Source organism: Sycon ciliatum, chromosome 4 (assembly GCF_964019385.1).
Source record: "Sycon ciliatum chromosome 4, ocSycCili1.1, whole genome shotgun sequence".
Lineage (NCBI taxonomy): Eukaryota > Metazoa > Porifera > Calcarea > Leucosolenida > Sycettidae > Sycon > Sycon ciliatum.
The window spans coordinates 35,276,676-35,295,993 of record NC_088646.1 but is presented as its reverse complement, the minus strand read 5'-3'; the positions used below and the strand labels follow the sequence as shown (position 1 = coordinate 35,295,993).

Genomic DNA, 19,318 nt, shown 5'->3' with positions numbered 1-19,318 from the left:
GCCGAGCCGATCCACTGCTTTTTTCACCTGCACCGTCATATCACCGTATCACAGAAGAGACAGAGACACCATGCTCAGCACCGTATCACGCCAGAGACATAGGCACCATAGCAGAGTACAATGTTCAGCACCGTATCACAGCAGAGACAGAGATACCAGAGCAGAGTACAATGCTCAGCACCGTATCACAGCAGAGACAGAGACACCAGAGCAGAGTACGATGCTCAGCACCGTATCACAGCAGAGACAGAGACACCAGAGCAGAGTACAATGTTCAGCACCGTATCACAGCAGAGACAGAGATACCAGAGCAGAGTACAATGCTCAGCACCGTATCACAGCAGAGACAGAGATACCAGAGCAGAGTACAATGCTCAGCACCGTATCACAGCAGAGACAGAGATACCAGAGCAGAGTACAATGCTCAACACTGAACTGATGATGCACATGCCACCACCACCACCACCACCACCTTGTATTGTATGCATGACTCATCGACTACTACAGTTCTGGACAGATAAATTCAACCTCCTGAATTCAGTAGCGCCACACTCAAGTGTGGAGGGTAGTGTGTGTGTGTGTGTGTGTGTGTGTGTGTCTGCGCGCGCGCGCGCGCGCGTGTGTGTGTGTGTGTGTGCGTGCAGTGCTAGGGCTGCGTGGCGCCCGGCGTTACTTAATTCAGGAGATCGAATATCTCTGGCCAGGACGGTAGCATAAACACAGCAAGACACTTGACTGCACTGCAGTGAGGTCACATAGGGACCATGAGAATACACGCAGACTGCGCTGCAGTGAGGTCACATAGGGACCATGAGAATACACGCAGACTGCGCTGCAGTGAGGTCACATAGGAACCATGAGAGTGCACCCAGACTGCACTGCAGTGGGGCCACATAGGAACCATGGCAGAACACGCATACAACACTGCAGTGTTAGACCTACCCTGAAGAAGACGAAGGTCGGAACAGCAGACACTTCACAACGCATACTAATATCTGGCAGCTCTTCTGCCTGCACCTGTAGTACACAACAAGAAACACCAGCAACAGGAGAACTATTATATATTGCCCGCACGAGATCAAACCTATCGTCTTAACACTCACACAATGACAACCCGTTTGTGAAGCAGTCCTAATTTGAATGGCCCAAGACGTGGAGCATGCGCCAAGAAAAGAGAAAGAAGCCAGCAGGGATAGAGAGCTGTAGGTAACAAGGCCATCAGCATACCAGTATTCATGCGGCATGGGTTGTGCGGCAACCCATGCCGCATGAAAGTTGATACGGGGACCCAGCTGTCCACTATGCCCATGTCATTATGCCAGAAGTCATGGTCGGATATTCCCCCTCCAGCCCTCTAGTGTCTCTTCATTCGCATTCGGGGGGGGGGGGGGTACCCCTCTACCCGTCGTCGGTGACGCAGTTGTAGAAGCAGCGTATGAGTCACAGCGCTGCCAGCAGCGTCTTATCATTGCCGAGGGAGGGAATCGTCCCCTGTTGGTCGTAACTGGTTGAGTGAAGTGAAGCTGAACAGGGCAGAATTGTTTGGTTCCATACATGCATGTTCTGATGTGCTGCCAGAGTATCCGTCGGTGTTGGAGGCAGGTTTAGGCACCGTCATGGACACACAGCATCCATCCGCCTTCAGGGTGAACCGCAACCGAAATGCTGCTCTGCACGACCAGCTCCCTATGCCATGCGCGAGAAAGTGGACGCTGAGTTGGATCGATGAGAACGCGAAGGCATCATCGAACCAGTAGAACAGACCCATTGGGCCTCCCCTGTCGCTGTAGTTTGCAAGACGAACGACACCATTCGTCTGTGTGCAGATTTCAAGGTGACGTTGAACAACACATCAGGCCAACCAGCATCCGATAACGAATCCGACAGATCTTCTCGGCCAATTCGCTGGTGGCAAGATCTTCTCCAAGCTCGACCTCAGTCAGGCATATGCGCAGCTCAAGTTAGACGACGCCAGCAAGAAGTGATGTGTGATTGCAACACACCGAGGACTGTGCGCGTACACCCGCTTGCCTTTCGGAGTCAGCAGCGCTCCCGCCATCTGGCAACGTACCATCGAGCAGATCCTCCAAGGCATCCCCGGAGTAGTTGTATACTTTGATGATACTGTGTGGTTGCAATGCACAGGAACACGACCAGCACCTCTGGGAAGTCCTCAAGCGCTTCGCGGCAGCAGGTTTTCGCCATGGCCGAGACAAGTGCATGCTTCGCCGCAATGAAGTCAACTATCTGGGCTTCATCGTCTCGCAAGCCGGCCTGAAGCCCGATGACAGCAAGATTGACGCTATCGGCAACGCACCCCAGCCATCTGATGCAAGTTCTCCGCGCCCGTTCTTAGGTCTAGTGAACGTTTACGATTGTTTCATTCCCAACTGTTCTACCATGCTGCACCCTCTGAGTCATTCGTTGCAGAGAGATATTGAACTTCTATGGTCCGCAGAATGTGAGAGTGCATTTGTCTCAATGTTTAGCAGCCCATCCGATTACTGTACATTATGACGTCTCACTGCCGGTGATTGTGGAATGTAATGCATCCCCGCGTGGTATTGGTGCTAGCTAACTAAACGTCTATCCAGATGGTTCTTCTCGTCCAGTTGTGTTTGTCTCGAGAAATGTTACAGAAGTGTAATGCAATGGAACTATCTGTAATATAATAAAGAACAACTGATACCCATTGTGTACTGTGATCTACAACAAGAACCACCAACACCAACTCCACTAGCAGAATTAGCGACCGTGATTATAAACTAGGGTTGAAGGGCATGTTTGGGAACTTGCAAAATGCATACTAAACTATTTTGATCTCCACTGAGGAGACTTACCGTATTCCCCGATTGTAAGTCGCACCCCCATTTCTAGGTCCATGTCGTCTTGTGTCCATATACTAGTGTTCACTTCAGTAGTAAGCCATGCTCGATTGTAAGTTGCAGTCGAGGTACCAGTGGTCATGCGGTGAACACTCGCAAGGTCACGAACACTGCACTGGGGTGGACTGGACAGGCGGCAAGTACTGCAAACCCAGAAACGTTTGCACCAGTTTTAGTTCGCGGTTTGCGAGCACAGACAAACTTGCACCTGGAGATGTTTTCGATTGGAGTCAATTTCCTCAGTATATTTACTACAGTTTTATGTTTTGCACTGGCTTACTTGTGCTGCGATTTCACACCCATCGCGAAAACCGTGAAGTATTCCACATCGCAAAGGTTTGCGGGTTTGCAGCACTGTACTAAATACAGGTCTAAGGTCATTTGGCGGGAACATTCGTGGGTACCGTATAAGCCAGCGCTGGAAAGAGTTGCACGGGCTCAGACGCGGCATGGCAGCGTCTGGAAATGAATTGGGAGCGCTCGCACTTCCTGGCGGCCCTGGGGTGTTGCTTGCAACGCAGGCTTATGCCGACCCTCTCGGTCCGGTCATGACGGATGAAAAGGCTTCTGTTTTTAAGAACATGCCGCTACCGCTACCAGTACCAGACTTTAGTGCATGGACTGCTGTGTTTACACAATATTATTCTTGTTGTTGGTTGACAGCATGTAACAAGGTGGAGGACACCGTGTTCGAACACGGTGTCCTCCACCTTGTTACATGCTGTCAATCAACAACATGTTTGAACAAACAAGGCTTATCTAAGTAAGAGTGGGAAGGTTTATCTAATACCAATATTATGCTTGTAGATTTCTTTGTACTGATGAGTAGCATACAACAGGTTTTGATAGGACTGTACATAACTACGATCCTACCTTCACAAACTGTACATCTGGATATTCTGGATTCAACGTCTCCAATACATTGTTCATATCCACAGATGGCTGAGACCATGGTGCCCAGAAATGCACCACAGTCAATTTCCTGTGGATTGGACATGCAAGGCAGGGGAGATGAGATCAAAATCCACACTATGTTTGAGACTGAGCATGAACAATTCAAGCAACAGGCATCGTAACTTACGAGCTGGATGTGACATCGTTGAACTGATCAACGGTTGTTACGTCCATGATCCCCATTTTTCCAATTTGGAACAGAAAAGATACCACGATAATAGTGACGATATGCCACCAGTCTTGTGTTATTTTCGAAAACAACAAAGTGAATTATTCCATTTCCAGACAGATGATTCGAGATAATGAGTCAGACGATCCATAAGCATGACGTCGCGGCTACGTCACCTTCACTCGAGTTCGCGAATTCGTTCATCAACAAAAAAGTCACATCATGATGCACATCATCAAGAGTAGCTACGAGTGAGTGGGGTTTATCATGGTTATGTACTCTTGACATCATTGCAGTGCTGTTCACTGCTGTGGAGTGTGGTTGTTCATGTCCACTCGTTGTTGCAATGCCTGGTTCACATGGTTCAGTGGTTGGTTGTCTGATATGTACAATCAAGTCCATAAAGTCCATGGACTCTTGTAGTGTACCGACAGGCAAGGCATGATCGTATTTCATTGTGTTGAATACTGATTCCACCTGGTACGCACTGCATGCCATGGACATGGTGATTGGTGCAGTGTCATAGATCATTGAATGGAAAAAATTGTCTTTTCATGGCTCCCACTGTCCCAGTTCCTGACATCACCAGCCCCCCCCCCCCCCAATGGCCTAAGCCCAGCCCTGTGCCTGTGTCCGTGCTTCGGAAGGCCGAGTTTCTTTGAGATGAGATTTTAGCGACAGACTGGCTAGAGTATCCGGGGAAAGCCACCACTGGTCAACCTCAACCGTCATCTCAGGACAGAAGGTGCGTACATGTCGACCCGTGCGATATTGTCGTATTGCCGCTCACAAAGCAAAGGGATTAAGTACATGTACATGGCATTACACACCGTCTCCAAAATATGTGCGTGCAAATAGCTGCCATAAAGCATACCACAAGACCAAAAGATACGCTATACACACCCAGCACTCTTGTCGGCAGTGGAAAGATAAAAAACCCATGTTGCAAATGAGCAGAATAGTGAAACTGACGCGCCTCTGACAGGCTCTTGAAAGCGGAGGAAACAAAACAAAACAAGCAGGGGGAAAGAAGACATGATCTTGCCAAATAAGAATATGAGCTTGAACTAGGTCGCAATTCCGACACAATGTAATACAGACAGCGCCAGGCTGTCTGGAGCATGAAAACAAAGTGGATAATGGTAATAAAGTGGATACGAAAGGGTTTGCTCCACACTGGAGCTCGCGCTATTCCGCCGAATACATGTACAATAATTGCCATGAGGAGTAACTGTCCTAACGAGACAAGCCACTTGGCAACGGTTAAAAAAAAGCTCTCTGTTCAACAGATTTGGATGAAGAAGACGACGACAGGTAGCTAATGCCATACAAGAACACACGAGCAGCGAACACGCCAGCTTAAACTGCCATCACCTGTGGAAGTAGTATAACAAAGGTGAGATCAGACTAGCCACTACATTACAACCGCAACAACGTGGGATATAATATTATATTAATAAAAGATGACGACACCGCAACAAAATAGATAAAGGTGGTTTTATACTTTTAAAAGATCTCTTCAGTTCGCAGACTCCTTTTCAAATTGAATCATAAACTTCACAAGACGATCCGTGTCCTCCTCAGATACTGCATTGTACAGTGATGCACGCAAGCCGCCGACAGATCTGAAGAGAACATAAAACGAGAAGTCACGTTACATGTAAACGTTGTAAGTTGTAACCATTCATGACATCGCTAACAGCTGTAGGGCGAAGCCAACGTATATGTTTAAAAGGCAAGTTATTCTGTTCCTGCTGATCACTGCCACAAAGTCTTGGTAAGCACATCACACAACAGTCAACAATTATTTTAAAAAAATGACAGTTCGCGTGAGACTCGGCTAGAGGCCGAGTGCTCCGCATCCGTAGGAACCCCACCACCCTTCAAGGATCAAGGCGCAGATGCAGCTCCTAAAGCGGTCAACAATGGCCATGACCTATCGAGGTGTGCTTTGAATCATGTCTTCCTGGGGACGTGTCACCACATAACCATACCGAATGTCACGCCCAATGAACTGGGCGTGTGCCAGCACAACTTCACATGCTATACTATTTCAGGCATTGCCAAACAATGCACAGTCGATGACAGACGGAAAGCAAGGCATAGAATATACCTGTGTCCCTTCAGGCCAATGAGACCCGCTTCCGTGGCCTTCTGCACAAACAGATTTTCAATATCCGCGTTGCCAGACGGGCTGCCCAAGAGGATGGGGATGTTGACACGAGAACGATACTTTGGGTCAACGGGACTCCTGCAGAGCGCATTTCAATTGACAAACACAAAAAGCACACCCATGAGTGTAAGCAGTGGCAGCAGCATCACAGGAGGACAGAACTGAGGAAAGGCATAACTGGAAAGATTCAGCCTCATCATAATACTGATTTGATTGTAAGCCATAATCTTCCTATATATCCACTAAAATGACACATAACCGAAAGTGTAAATCTATGCCATCCACAAAGCTGCGCTGGTGGCAACAGGACAGCATAGTACCCACCAGTAGAAATTCGACTTGTCAATGAGATCGTATACTTGTTTTGACTTGGCTGCGGAGCACTTCTCCATGGCTAACAACACAAGAAGACAAGGCAGAAAAGGCACAGAAGGGCCAGTAAGTTGCAGAACTGCAGATGTGCACACAGGTTGTACGGTCATAGCAAATAGTACATGTACTAACTACAGTACACTGTGCAAGTACAGCTAATCGCCAAACTGCTGCGAAGATGCTATCACCCCACAACAGACTACACTCGCACATGCTGCTAGCTACTGTAAATCAATTATAATTATTTCATAAGCGAATCGTATTAAAATTTGTAAACTAAAGCAATTCCACCTCCACATGCGCTCTCTGGCCGACCAAACAAGCAACACGACTCCCAGTTGTAGATACTGACAAAATATGTCCTCCATACAGCGCTGTTTTCGACCATTGCAAGGTCTCGTAAGTGAAGGTTTAGAATAATGAATGGCTAGAACTAATTTGAAAGCACAGTTATAAACACAGAATGAAATGAAGAAGCGCGATCCCACGCTTATATTAGAGGTACTAGACGTGCTATTAAAGTATATTTGTAAACTGAGAAAAGAACATTTTGTATTCATTGAACTTTCATAAACCATTGCGCGACTACGTACATGCACGCAGTACTGCAGAATAAGTGGGAATTTTTTTAGTAATATAATTGATTTACAGTAGACTTGTTTTGAAGACCACAGAGGAAAAGCATAGGTCAAGATCCGTAGTTTCGACAGAAGCTAACAGAACAACACAGACTTCTGGTATGGATCATCGCTGCATGGGTCATGAAGCAAACAAACCACAACCAATGGCAAACCTACCCTCAACACCGCCCTGCTCCAGAATCCACTCAAATACCAGGCCGATCAGGTAAATACTACAAGAGAACACAATCATACACACGAATAAAACATAGCAAGGTGTGTTGGCCAACATACCGGTGCTCAAGAACGTATTCCACCCTTTAAAATCTCAGAGATTATTACCAAGTAGTTGCTATGTGAAAGTGATACAATATATATGTAGGACTCAGTATAGAGTCCATGCACTATATGATGTCCAGCACCCTATATAGAGTCCATTGGTCCAAAATCCACTATACAGAGTCCACGAGTCCACTCAGTTTTGATCAGCTTCAACCTGCCGCGCAATCCCCTATAAGGAGTACACTTTTTCTACCAGTCCCCTATTCACAGTCCAGGAGTCCAGTTTATCCAGTCACGCCGTCCTGTGACTGTGTCTTGTGCCCGAAAAAGAACAAACACATTTTCAGTTTTGCTTGCCTGGTGGCAGCGCATTCCTTTCTTCACTTCAGCCATGGCTGCCAGTTCTGCTGTGAAGTTGCTGACAGTAATCTGTCACGAGGTAACCAAGGAGGATAAGGAGACGTTCAAAATCAAATCTGGAAAGCGTCTTGTGGTTCTCTGAAGACGTTTCATCAGTGCGCGGGATGAAAGCAGAAATTGCAGAACGAGAAAAGTTCAGCACAGTTCAAATCTGACGAGTCAGGTACACTGACACTCTCTTTCGATCGACGCCACAAGGATCCCCTGTTTGGCTGGCCATTGCTGCCAGTCTGAAGACGTTTGAACGGTTTCATCAGAGCGAGGGATGAAAGCAGAAAGCGGAGAAAGAGAAAAGTTCAGCACAGTTCCAATCTGACGAGTCAGATACACTGACACTCTCTTTCGTTCGACGCCACAAGGATACCCTTGTTTGACTGGACAAGAGCTGCCTGTACCACCGTGTCAAAAGGCTGTCCAACTACATGGCAGGACGATGACTGAGGTAAGGAAGCTTTTACTCGTTTCGATTGGTCTGCTGTTCTGTCGTTATGCTTGAATTTTTTTCCATTTTCAAGGAGCGTATCGCGTTTGTTTGATGTTGCTTGAATGAATGCCCTAAAAGTAATCAACCACTTCGTAATAGTCCTCAAGGACTGCAAGGACTTTGCATCAATCGTATACGATCGTCTAGCTATCATCAATTATAATAATTATTTCATGAGAAATGTATTTTTATCCCTGTGATAATTATGTGAAACTCCACGACACTCTTCCTCTAGTATGATGTCAAATACAATGGGATCCACAAACGCAGTGCCAGTGTACTAGTAGTAGTAGGAGGATTGCGTGTATGCCAATGACAAGAAAAAGCTTCTCAAGCTAATACTCGTATTCCCTGAAGTAACCGTTTTGATGTCACGAACATGACATTGTGTCAGTGAAACTGCCTCGTGACAACAAATCATTGCATTTCCATCTTGGGGAAGACTGACTGACGGCAACGCTGTACAGATTGTTCAAATCATCTCATTTCAATTTAGTTGCAGTGAAGTGAAACACTGTGTACACTACATGTATGGTGGTGTGTCTGTGCGTCTTGAGTGTGCACAAACGATCTTATTCCTCGTATTACTAATAGATTATTGTCCCCACCGTCACCTGTTCACAGGTCTTTGAGTGGATTGATTTTCATTGAGCATCACATTCGTTGAGAACTTGGTAGTTGTGTGCTCCCATGCATCATTACGGTAATAAGCGTATCCTTGTGCTATCTATTTGTTCCAGGTGTGCTGATTTTCAGAAGCTTGCGGAACTGAGTTCTGCTGAACATTTGCATGGCCATGAGCAATGGCGAAGCTTGCTATTGCACTCTCAGCATGTGCTAGTATTATGCCGACTACTGCACTATGTTAATCTCTTACACTACTACATGTATGTAAACGTGCGTGCATCCGCCCACGTATGCATTCGTTTCGTATAATTATTTGTTATCCCTCTTGACTTTACTTGTAAATGCGTGGACGTTTGCATGGCTGTTGGAGTTGCGCGTGTATTGTGTCTCTACTCTTTTTTTGGTGTTTTCTTGGCGTTGTACAAGTTTGTGTGTGTGTGTGCGCGCAATAATTTGAAAACAAATAATTAATCCCGGGCTCTCCATTATTCTCTTTCGATTCTTGTTTTTTTCTAGGTATTTTCTTGGCGTTGTGTGGGTGTGTGCATGTGTGTGTGTGCGTGCACAATTATTTGGCAACACTACATGATTGAGATATTGTAATTTACAGCGTCTGCGAAGAGACCACTTGATTTGAGGATGGTGTTTGTAGGGTTTTTCATGTAATGAAGTGGCTGCAGTGGCGCCTCAATACATATTTTTTACCTTGAGAAGTGAATGATGCAAAGGATTAAAGGGGGAGGCCGTTTTCTGGTTAATATTCACTGCTTACAGCAGATCCTATGTCTAATTTCGAACTCGATAGGGGATGCCTAATTGGCTGGACTTTATACAGGGAGTGTTGTCCACATAAGACTCTTTAATCTTTATAGTTGATTTCAAAGTTTGGACTCCGTACAGTTAATTTTGGACCAATGGACTCTATATAGGGGTGAAGACAATTGGCTGGACTCTATACAGGGAGTGATGTCCATCTAAACTTTGAGCTCACAGTTGATTCCAAGTTTGGACTCTGTACAGTGGATTTTGGACCAATGGACTCTATATAGGGGTTGGACATCATATAGGGGCCGGACGCTCTACTGAGTCCAACATATACGCAACTTACCCATCACCTTTCTTCAGTATCGGACATTCATAATGCATGATATACACAGGACATGTACATGTATAGAAAACGTGCCACATGCCTGCAGCCATGGATGATCACTATAGTGCTATACCGTCCATGTATATAACATAAGAGCAGTGATTCACAGGATAAACAGAACTATGCTCAGCTTACCAGAATGTTGGCGGAGTGTTGTAGCAGGATTTATTCGCTGCAGTTGTCTGCATCAATCCATTACCATGACAGAGCGGAAAGACAAGGACACCAGGCAGACACAACAAAAATAAGTTAAATCTAGCCTATCCTACGACAATGCAACAACCATACTGGTCCATAGTAACAGAAACACAACACCATGGTTTCAGATACACAGAAGTTCACATCCACAGCAGAAGAATAGTTCGTAAATAAAAACAGATTCGGAGATAAACAAGGACTACTAGAAAAGTTTACAGCGCCAACCCGCAGCTCCATACATACAGCTCACGACCTAGAATAGCTCACCTTGTATTCCATCACAATAGGACACATTGGATGAGCTGTGTCCAGCAGATCGTCACGAACTGAATGGTATAGAAGAGGCCAAGAGGACAAAAAATTGGTTTAAAAAGACTTCGAACTTGTAATGAGTGGAAACATATCACCAAAACAACGTGCAACAAATTAGCGCTACAGTATCGTCTCCATGTGTCACGCAACGAGCGGTGGACAAAGTGAAAGGACTTCTTGCATGTGATTTCGTTGTAATTTATGACAGTGGAATTGTCTCAGTGCTACTAGTTTATCGTTAGCTTACTAGTTTGCTGTTTGAATTTGCGTTCGGTTTATTTATGTTTTGATTTATTTTGCACGGCTTTTCTGTGTTTTTGGTTGGTTGACGTCATGAGGTCCCATGCCTACGCGGACTCTACTCAGTCGCGGATCCTTCTGCAGATCTGGCTACTTTTTCGGTTGCTTTTTGGATTCCTTATTTGATGCATGAAGATTAGTGCAGTACGTTGGCTTCGTTTGCACTGCTGTGGGTGCTTTGTAGGCGCACGTGTACGGGCACGTTCTGCTGACGAGAGCGTTTTGGCTTTCGCTTGCGCTACTTGTTCCTTCGATATTTTCCTTTTCTGGTTAGTTGTTGTTCCTTCCGTGACGGACGGGCAGTTTTCTTTCTCTCTTGTTTCACATGGATCATATTGTTCCTGTAATGTAAATAATAAATATCCCAAAACTGAGTTGTATGAGCCTGTTGTCGGTTGGATCAAACAACACATATCAGTCTATCAGAACAATGGGTACCAGGCACACAGCTACATATACGGCACCACTCACTGATGACTACGGTAACACCAGCTGCACCAAAGTTCTTCTGTGCTCCAGCAACAATAGCACCATACTGTGCAGTGGACAACACAAGCCAACAACAACGACGAGGACGTCAACAACAACAACAACAACAACAATCATTGTGAGAATAAAGATTTCAACTCATGCATTCCAACAAGAATTTTCAATATTCTTGTGTCATTTCATTACAGAATTAAAGCACTGCTGAAATTTTAGACCCATACAACACTACATCTCACACCTACACTCGCTGAGCTGACAAATTTATACCGACTGCACCAGGGAATAATTTAACCGGTATCGCATCACAGTTTGCCACGCAATTCTTCTGAGGGGCAAAGCAACTTCAGAAACGTGTTGCATAAAACTGCGGTGCATGTTGATTTTTCACTGTACCCTATGACGCACAGTGTGCATGCCAGGTGTGTCTCTTAGGGATGAAAAAGATGCATAAAACTTCGAAAGTGCTGAGCTATGCATCCTGGCACCAGGCTAGGTTTGCAACTAAGGTGTTACAGTGTACTTGTGGCCTGAGCTTGCACTCTGATCAGCTCTGCAGGAAGACAGTGTTGTCAAGTGTTGAAGAATATTGCTATGCAACATTTTCGAATTGCTATTCAAGTTTTATTTTGAGTAAGGCCACACCAAGTTATTTCATTGTTTCTCGTCACCTGAAAATCTCAAAAGGAACGCGGGCGGGCGGAAAAAAAACAAAATAGGGTTTGAAAAACAAAAACTGCTATTTACACTACAAAGGCCCAATTTATGACCTAAAATCAGACTATACACCACGCGTGACAGTTTACAAGTTTACCGATGCCCGGAACACTGTCAGTCCAAAACGGTGCACTGTCTTGCACTGTCTTGACTTGTACCGGAACTGTGTGTAGCAAAGAAGACGACCAGGTCGTGTGGTGGTGTGGTACTTGAACTACCGGTACATACACGGTGCAAAAGTCGTCCTTCGGTTCGTGCACTAGCACTGCACTCCAGATTTGACGCCGCGCGTACTTTTACAACGCCTTTTTATGCGTGTTTACCGGGACGCGAGATTTTTTTTTGGTCCAATCCTCAAGAAAGGTACGCGCGCGGTGACGAGAAACAATGAAAAAACTTGGTGTGGCCTAACATAATACATAAATTAGTCCCTGAGCAGAAATAACCGGAAATGAACTCTGACAAGGAACATGAAAAACTAAAATGAAACCACTTGGCCCCACCTGCTGCCCTCCAGTCTGGGCCACAGGATTCGACATTGTCATAGCACAGCATGGTGACACCCCTACACTACACAAAGTGCACTCAATACTTGACCCAAATTAGCACACTATGTAGTAGCATTGCTCCCGCATGCACGCACCTTCGAAACGTCGACCTTGCACGTGAGGAAATTAGAGGACATGTCACACACAAGGGGGACATTTCCAGTGTCCGGTGGATTTAAGACCTCGACACCTAGCACAAAGACACAAAGATAGAGTGATACAGATGCCGTGACATACGTACAGTATTGTCAATGCGTATACAGTAACAGGAGAAAGAAAGAAAGAAAGAGAAAGAAAGAGGGAGAGAGAGAGAGAGAGAGAGAGAGAGAGAGAGAGAGAGAGAGAGAGAGAGAGAGAGAGAGAGAGAGAGAGAGAGAGAGAGAGAGAGAGAGAGAGAAGAGATACAGAGGGAGGTAGAGAAGCTCACGCCTCCGTCGCATGGGTAAAACTGCATAGAATGCCACAGATACTCAAAACATACCATGTACTGTTTCGTTTGCGCAGTAGTAGACGTACGATGCCTCCGGGTCAAGCTTCCACGTTTTCTCATCAGCAACACCTAGCAAGCAAAAACAAGAACAGCAGAGCTTGCCAAACTCATACCAAAAGATGTTACCCTATCATATAATCAGCTGAGCAACAGCAGTATAACCTCTCTAATAAGGCCTCGGTCGCACTCCTGCAAGTTTGAAGCTGGACGCAGCGTCAAACCCCAGCACTTGACCCTGCCGTGGAGTCACACTGCATTTTTACTTTCACTGTCGGGGTCTGACACACTTCACAAAACCACTGTGTGGCGAAACAAATCACTACGATAGAGTACTGTACGGTACGCTCTTTTCAAAAGACACTGTTTTTCATGCAAGTGCATGCAGCGGCAGCGGCAATGCAGCCGATTGGCTTGCGTCTGACGCTCACATTTCAGGATTTTTGAGGATTATTCATCAGTTGCCATGGAAAAACTCATGATTCTGACGCAGCATTTCTGACATAGTGCGACCGAGGCCTTACCTGGGCCTCCCACATCTGGACACCTCTCTTACCCGGGTACCCTGCAAGCAGGTACGTGTAGTCAAATATGGTGGATGGTATTAATCTGAGGCCGGTGAGCCCAGCTGAAAAGAATGACACGTCATATCTAATATGGCTGTAGTGTGCATGGCACTTCCGGATTGCAGAAGATTCTGAGAAACGAACACCCTTTGGTTCCGCGGCGCCCGAATAAGAGAGATACAACTGGATCGGTGTTACCGGTATGAACAAAGACAGTGACAGTGACAAAGAGTCATGAAAGGAGGGAAACAAGCATGTGCTGTCTTTTAATATTTCTCAATGCTGCTATTGCTAGGCTTACTGGTGAACTTCTCTGGCTTGGGAAAGACCATGTTGACCTTGCCATACTTCTTGGCCTCTGCGGCCGCCTTGCTGGACCATGTGCCCGTGACGATATAGTCAAACACTGGTGACTCGCCTCGCCGGATGTTCAGAGGCAGGCAGGAAAACTGGCCAGTGCCACCTCCCTGCATGAACAGCACCTTGTAGTTGCTCGGAATATCCCTGAACGGCACAACCACAGCCACACACACGCATGAACAAACCGATGATCCAAGGGAACTCGACGGGACCTTGGCTCACATTTAGCAAATTAGCACCAGTAAGCGCAACCAGTAGGAAGAATGAACCCCGGCCCGGCTGAGACAGACAATACCATTTTCTTCGCATCTACAGTGCATTTCAAAACTATAGATGCGTAGGGTTTTCGAAATATTTCAAATTTGGCTGGAACTTTTTGAGAATAGTTTTCGGAATATTGCTCAGGATCGCTCCACAATAGTGAGGTTTTGCATTCCGAATTTCGGTTCGGCGTTCTTCGGTCATTTGTCAAACATCAAAATGTCGAATTTTCGCACCAACGTTTGTTTTGCAAGTCGAAAATGATGTGGTTTCATTTCGTGAGCCCCAGCATCAGCAACGTCCTGTCCCGTGCTCCCTTTATTGCTGATTCCAACGAACTTTGATCGCCCAAAGACTCGAGGGCCAAACCTGCCTCCTCAGTCGCCTCAGAAAAACCAACTCCATGGCCAAGTCAAATTTTATGCGTATCGCCATAGTCTTTTCAGCCACACAGATGACGGTGAGCACACTCCAGGCGATAGAGAGTAGACAGGCAGTGGAGAGGAGCAATCAGAAGTAGCTGGCGATGCTGATGCGCCCAAGACGCCTGCGAAGCGATGCCGAGATAAGAAACCTCTTTGAATAAATCAAGCGCTAGCGCTCTTCTACAAGAAAATTCATCCGAAAAATATTTTCGGCAAAGTGAGCTTTTTCCGAACAAACATGCCGAATCTTCGTGTGCATTTTCGACCTCGCTCCGGCGTGCCGAATCTTTTTGCCGAATTTCGGAATGCAAAACCTCACTAATTACTCTCATTATAGTTTCTAAAGGATTGGATAACAGACGCCCAATTTGGAAAAATTTATGCACAAAGTGATCACAGATTTTATGTGGTATAGATGCTGGCATAACGGTTTTTGCCTAGGTACGCGTCTATAGTTTTGAAATGGACTGTAGAAGCTACACCAGCATCACGTGCATGCAATCCTTCACAATCAGCCTTCTGGTACATTTTAATGTACAAACTTGACAGAATGTGGAAGAAAACTTAAAACAGAACGATTTTGATATTCTTACAGGATCTTCCTTAGCCTGTCCTCGCATTGACTATTGATCTCTGCATAGTCCTTGCTGCGATGACTGAGCTCTACAGAGGGTAATGGCACAACAACAAGCATAGAATGTTACTCCACTGATTCGCCGGACATAGAGACACCAACTGGTGTCCTACTCATGCAACGTTCGAGCCAATGAAACGCCTGTACGTATTAGTAGTTGAGACATATGCATGCATACGCACACGCACACACATACACACACACACACACACGCACACACACATGCACACACATACGCACGCACACAAACATGACAAGTGCAAAAAACATACACATTTAGGGCATGTTCGATTGGTAGGATAGGAGCCGGATCCAGATCAACCGGATCCACTGGATTCGCACCCTTTTGATTGGTCGAATCCGGATCCGGATCCTTTGGATTTGGATCCAGCCAACCCACCTCTGGGAGCAGGGTTGACCGGATCCAACGGATTCTTTTTTGCCTAAAATCTTACTCCGTACGTGATACGTGTACAAATGGCAGGAATAAAAGCGATGATGCGGAAATCGTTGCTTTCTCTTGGAAACCCTCAAAATCACTAAAATTCCAGATTTGATCAAGGGCAGCGTTGGCAGATTGGACCTGGGCGGATCCAAAGGATCCACTCAATCGATCTGGATCCGGATCCAACCAATCGAACATGCCCTTAGTTATACTTCTACCAAAAAATGATGCAATATTTCATTCCGTAATGGATGAGCCCATCGCACGTTACACCAGGAATTGCACACTTTTGGTTATGTATTCTTGCTCCAGGAAAAATGATGCTTTTGCAGGTACATGTACGGCGACACCTCAGAAATCTGCCCACCTACATGTACGTACTGGACAGAGATAAGCGGTCCCGTTTCCCAGCTGGTCTGCTGTACTGCAGTGTGTGGTACACTGTTGTGGACATTGACATCAGGGTTCTAGCCAAAGGGGGGGGGGGGGGGGGGGTAGGGGGGCGCAGCGCCCCCCTACTCCGTTTGCGTGCCCCCCTGTGAAAAAGTGCCGCCCCTACTCATTTTCCGATTTTTGTGTTTTTTTCACGCAATTCAACGAAAATACAGTCGATAGTCACTACTACAAGGTTCATAAAGGCACATTTGTGAGGGGTGAAGTCGGGGTTCACCCTGTATGTTACATTTTGCATGGCAAGACAATTTTGGACAATGGAAAAATGGGTCATGGGGTAACTTTTTCCCATGCCCGCCCCCCTACTATAATTATTGACATGGCTAGAACCCTGGACATCCAAGGAAATGCATACGTAGTCCGTGCATGCAGGTGCCGGCGCGCCGCTGCCTTGCAGCCGTGTGTATGCATCCACAATGCACACGCCATTTCCATGCGTACGGATCTATCCCGGACGAAAATGGAACATCTCGTGCACAGAGTACGTGTACATCTACTACACATTCGCCATTAGATGTTTGCTGTATGAACCGTGATGTGTACACGCTGGCCTCATGGCCTCAGCCATTCCACTAGATTTTGACAACTGTTTTTTGTATGTGTATGTGGGGAGGGAGGGGAGGGGGCTTATTTAGGACCTCGAAATGGGAGACATTTTTCTGAGGTGGTTTAAAGGGGAAGTTAAGGCAAAAATTAAAATTTCACCAGTTGTAGTCTTCGGGGTGCTGAGTCGAATGGTCGTGGTCCGAGGAAGCTGAGACGCTCCCTTCCTACTTGAATCCCAATCGAACTCGCGCACTTCCACCGAAACTGGGTGACTGCGCCCTACTAGATGGGGATTTGTATGCAAAATGTCACTAAAAGCGCCATTTCGTTCTTATAAAAGCACGGATGACCGCGATTGGCCCATATGTTGTAGTCTTTTGGACGCTGAGTCGACTGGTTTTGGTCCGAAAAGGCTGCGATGCGGCGTTCCTCCTTTATTCCCAATCGAACATGGTTGAAGAAGCGGTCACGTGGTCCTGGGTGCCCAAATCACCTGGTCACCACGCCAGCAGGTGACAACTTTCACACCAAGGTTCAACTCGAGTTCAACTCGAGTGACAGGACTGCACCCAAAAAAGGTCAAACAGGCTAGTAAGTTGTACCCTGCAGGCACGGTGACCAGGTGACTGGTGTACGCAGGAGCACGTGACCGCTTCTTCAACCATGTTCGATTGGGAATAAAGGAGGAACGCCGCATCGCAGCCTTTTCGGACCAAAACCAGTCGACTCAGCGTCCAAAAGACTACAACATATGGGCCAATCGCGGTCATCCGTGCTTTTATAAGAACGAAATGGCGCTTTTAGTGACATTTTGCATACAAATCCCCATCTAGTAGGGCGCAGTCACCCAGTTTCGGTGGAAGTGCGCGAGTTCGATTGGGATTCAAGTAGGAAGGGAGCGTCTCAGCTTCCTCGGACCACGACCATTCGACTCAGCACCCCGAAGACTACAACTGGTGAAATTTTGATTTTTGCCTTAACTTCCCCTTTAAATTTTCTTGTTGGGAGGCCGATGTTCTACTTTGATAAGGGATTGTCAAAGTTTGTAAAAGCACCTGGCTGCATTTCTAAAATAAATTCAATTGCACCATTGCCAAACGACCATCATGAAAGCATGCTGATGATTGATATCCTTCTCAGTCTGACCAACACGATAAGCAATACACCGTGATTCAGCCAGGCCCTTGCTACACACTTATAGTTGTTCAAACTACAAACAATTGTAACGTTATTACTTGTGCCATGCTTTATTTGAGTTCAGTCGCATTTCTACCACGTGGCCCTATGGCAGTGCGTACACGCAGATTTGTACCCAAGCGACCCTCTGCCCACACAACAAGGCGCAATTGCATTCCTCATCACAAACTCTTGAAAAGACAGTAGGGGGCAGTCACAATTTACCACGTACCAACAACACTCATCCCCGTGCTTTGAAAGTTTGTGAACTCATCTTGGGCCTTCTTCAGAACCTGAACGTAGTTGGGAACAACCAGCCAAAATAAAACACAAAAAGCTCGAACTCCAGCACATTACAGAACATACTAGTATCTTCAGTAGTTGATAGTGCATAAATATATTAATTGAATTCGGATCTTCTTTACGGAGTCAAACTGAAATCAGTGAACGTGAGTGTGATCGAAAGCATTATGCGAGATAAGGCTGAACACTTGAAACACTTACAGATTTGGGCACTTTCGCGGGACCCGGGTTGAAGCAGGATACGTGAGTGGCCATGGTGAAAGCGTGAGCGAAATATTGCTAGTTGAAAACTGCGCGAGGAAAAGGGAGCAAAGTAAATCAACAATAACTGCTGCTCACGACTTCACACAAGCCAACGAACTAAACTGGTGCTGTACCTTGCCAAGACTATTTTCACGGTTGTTGCGTGATGTCTTTCTGGTGGTTCAGACACTCCCACGGTAAATGACAGGTCAAACAGAAATGTGCGCTCCCAGCACTGGATTGGAAGCAAGTAGATGGCAACAGCAATGCTGACAAACAGCTAGCTACAGTGTCAGTACTTGCTTGCTGGCTGGCACAAAAACTACCAAAGCACCGAGATTCTACCAAGGACCCGGTCTGGACTGACCTCGAATCGAGAAAATGAGTCGGAAGGGATCGTGTCCTTCTCGCTTCTGTTCGGCACGTGATGCAGTTCGCACACGTACACGTGCATGTACCATGTGTAGATCTAGATCTACATGACCAGATAATGCCAGAAGGTCACCAACAAGGACCACGGTCACCCATCACCGCTTGACACTTGTACATCGTAGTCTGCCTATCGTACGATGTGTGTGTGTCTACATGGATATGACATGATTGTCGGTTTGGGAGATGATGTCTGGAAGAGGGCACCACTGCCTTCAGTTGTGTTTCCCGTCTGTTTAGTGTCTGTGGCTTTTTACCAGTTCTACTGCTATGCCGGGCTCTGGCCCTCTCTG

At 46.2% G+C, this 19,318-nt stretch overlaps 2 protein-coding genes and 1 long non-coding RNA gene across 3 annotated transcripts in view; 1 reads left to right on the top strand and 2 right to left on the bottom strand.

Moving 5' to 3' along the window:
• Window positions 1–4,122, bottom strand: part of LOC135815895 (glutaredoxin-3-like) — an 8,277-nt gene extending 4,155 nt beyond the window's left edge. The window contains exons 1-4 of the mRNA XM_065329240.1: window positions 3,967–4,122; window positions 3,759–3,867; window positions 943–1,017; window positions 1–27 (exon numbers count right to left, since the gene is read on the bottom strand). The exon at window positions 1–27 is cut by the window's left edge and continues 75 nt beyond it. Of these exons, the coding sequence (XP_065185312.1) occupies window positions 1–27; window positions 943–1,017; window positions 3,759–3,867; window positions 3,967–4,022 (267 nt within the window). The 5' untranslated portion in view covers window positions 4,023–4,122. The remainder of the gene's footprint in view (window positions 28–942; window positions 1,018–3,758; window positions 3,868–3,966) is intronic.
• Window positions 4,123–4,810: 688 nt separating this feature from the next.
• Window positions 4,811–18,959, bottom strand: LOC135815892 (phosphoserine aminotransferase-like). The gene is made up of 14 exons (XM_065329237.1): window positions 18,731–18,959; window positions 18,555–18,643; window positions 18,283–18,343; window positions 15,390–15,459; window positions 14,052–14,254; window positions 13,179–13,256; window positions 12,793–12,887; window positions 11,418–11,481; window positions 10,602–10,660; window positions 10,272–10,318; window positions 7,351–7,406; window positions 6,506–6,575; window positions 6,122–6,259; window positions 4,811–5,633 (listed from the first exon to the last, which is right to left on the bottom strand). Exons 2-14 carry the CDS (start codon window positions 18,606–18,608, stop codon window positions 5,528–5,530), a joined length of 1,101 nt encoding a protein of 366 aa, XP_065185309.1. The 5' UTR covers window positions 18,609–18,643; window positions 18,731–18,959; the 3' UTR covers window positions 4,811–5,527.
• On the top strand, window positions 7,214–9,618 carry LOC135815893 (uncharacterized). The gene is made up of 2 exons (XR_010553331.1): window positions 7,214–8,317; window positions 9,100–9,618. It is a non-coding gene; the product is annotated as an uncharacterized LOC135815893 (long non-coding RNA).
• Window positions 18,960–19,318: the final 359 nt, after the last annotated feature.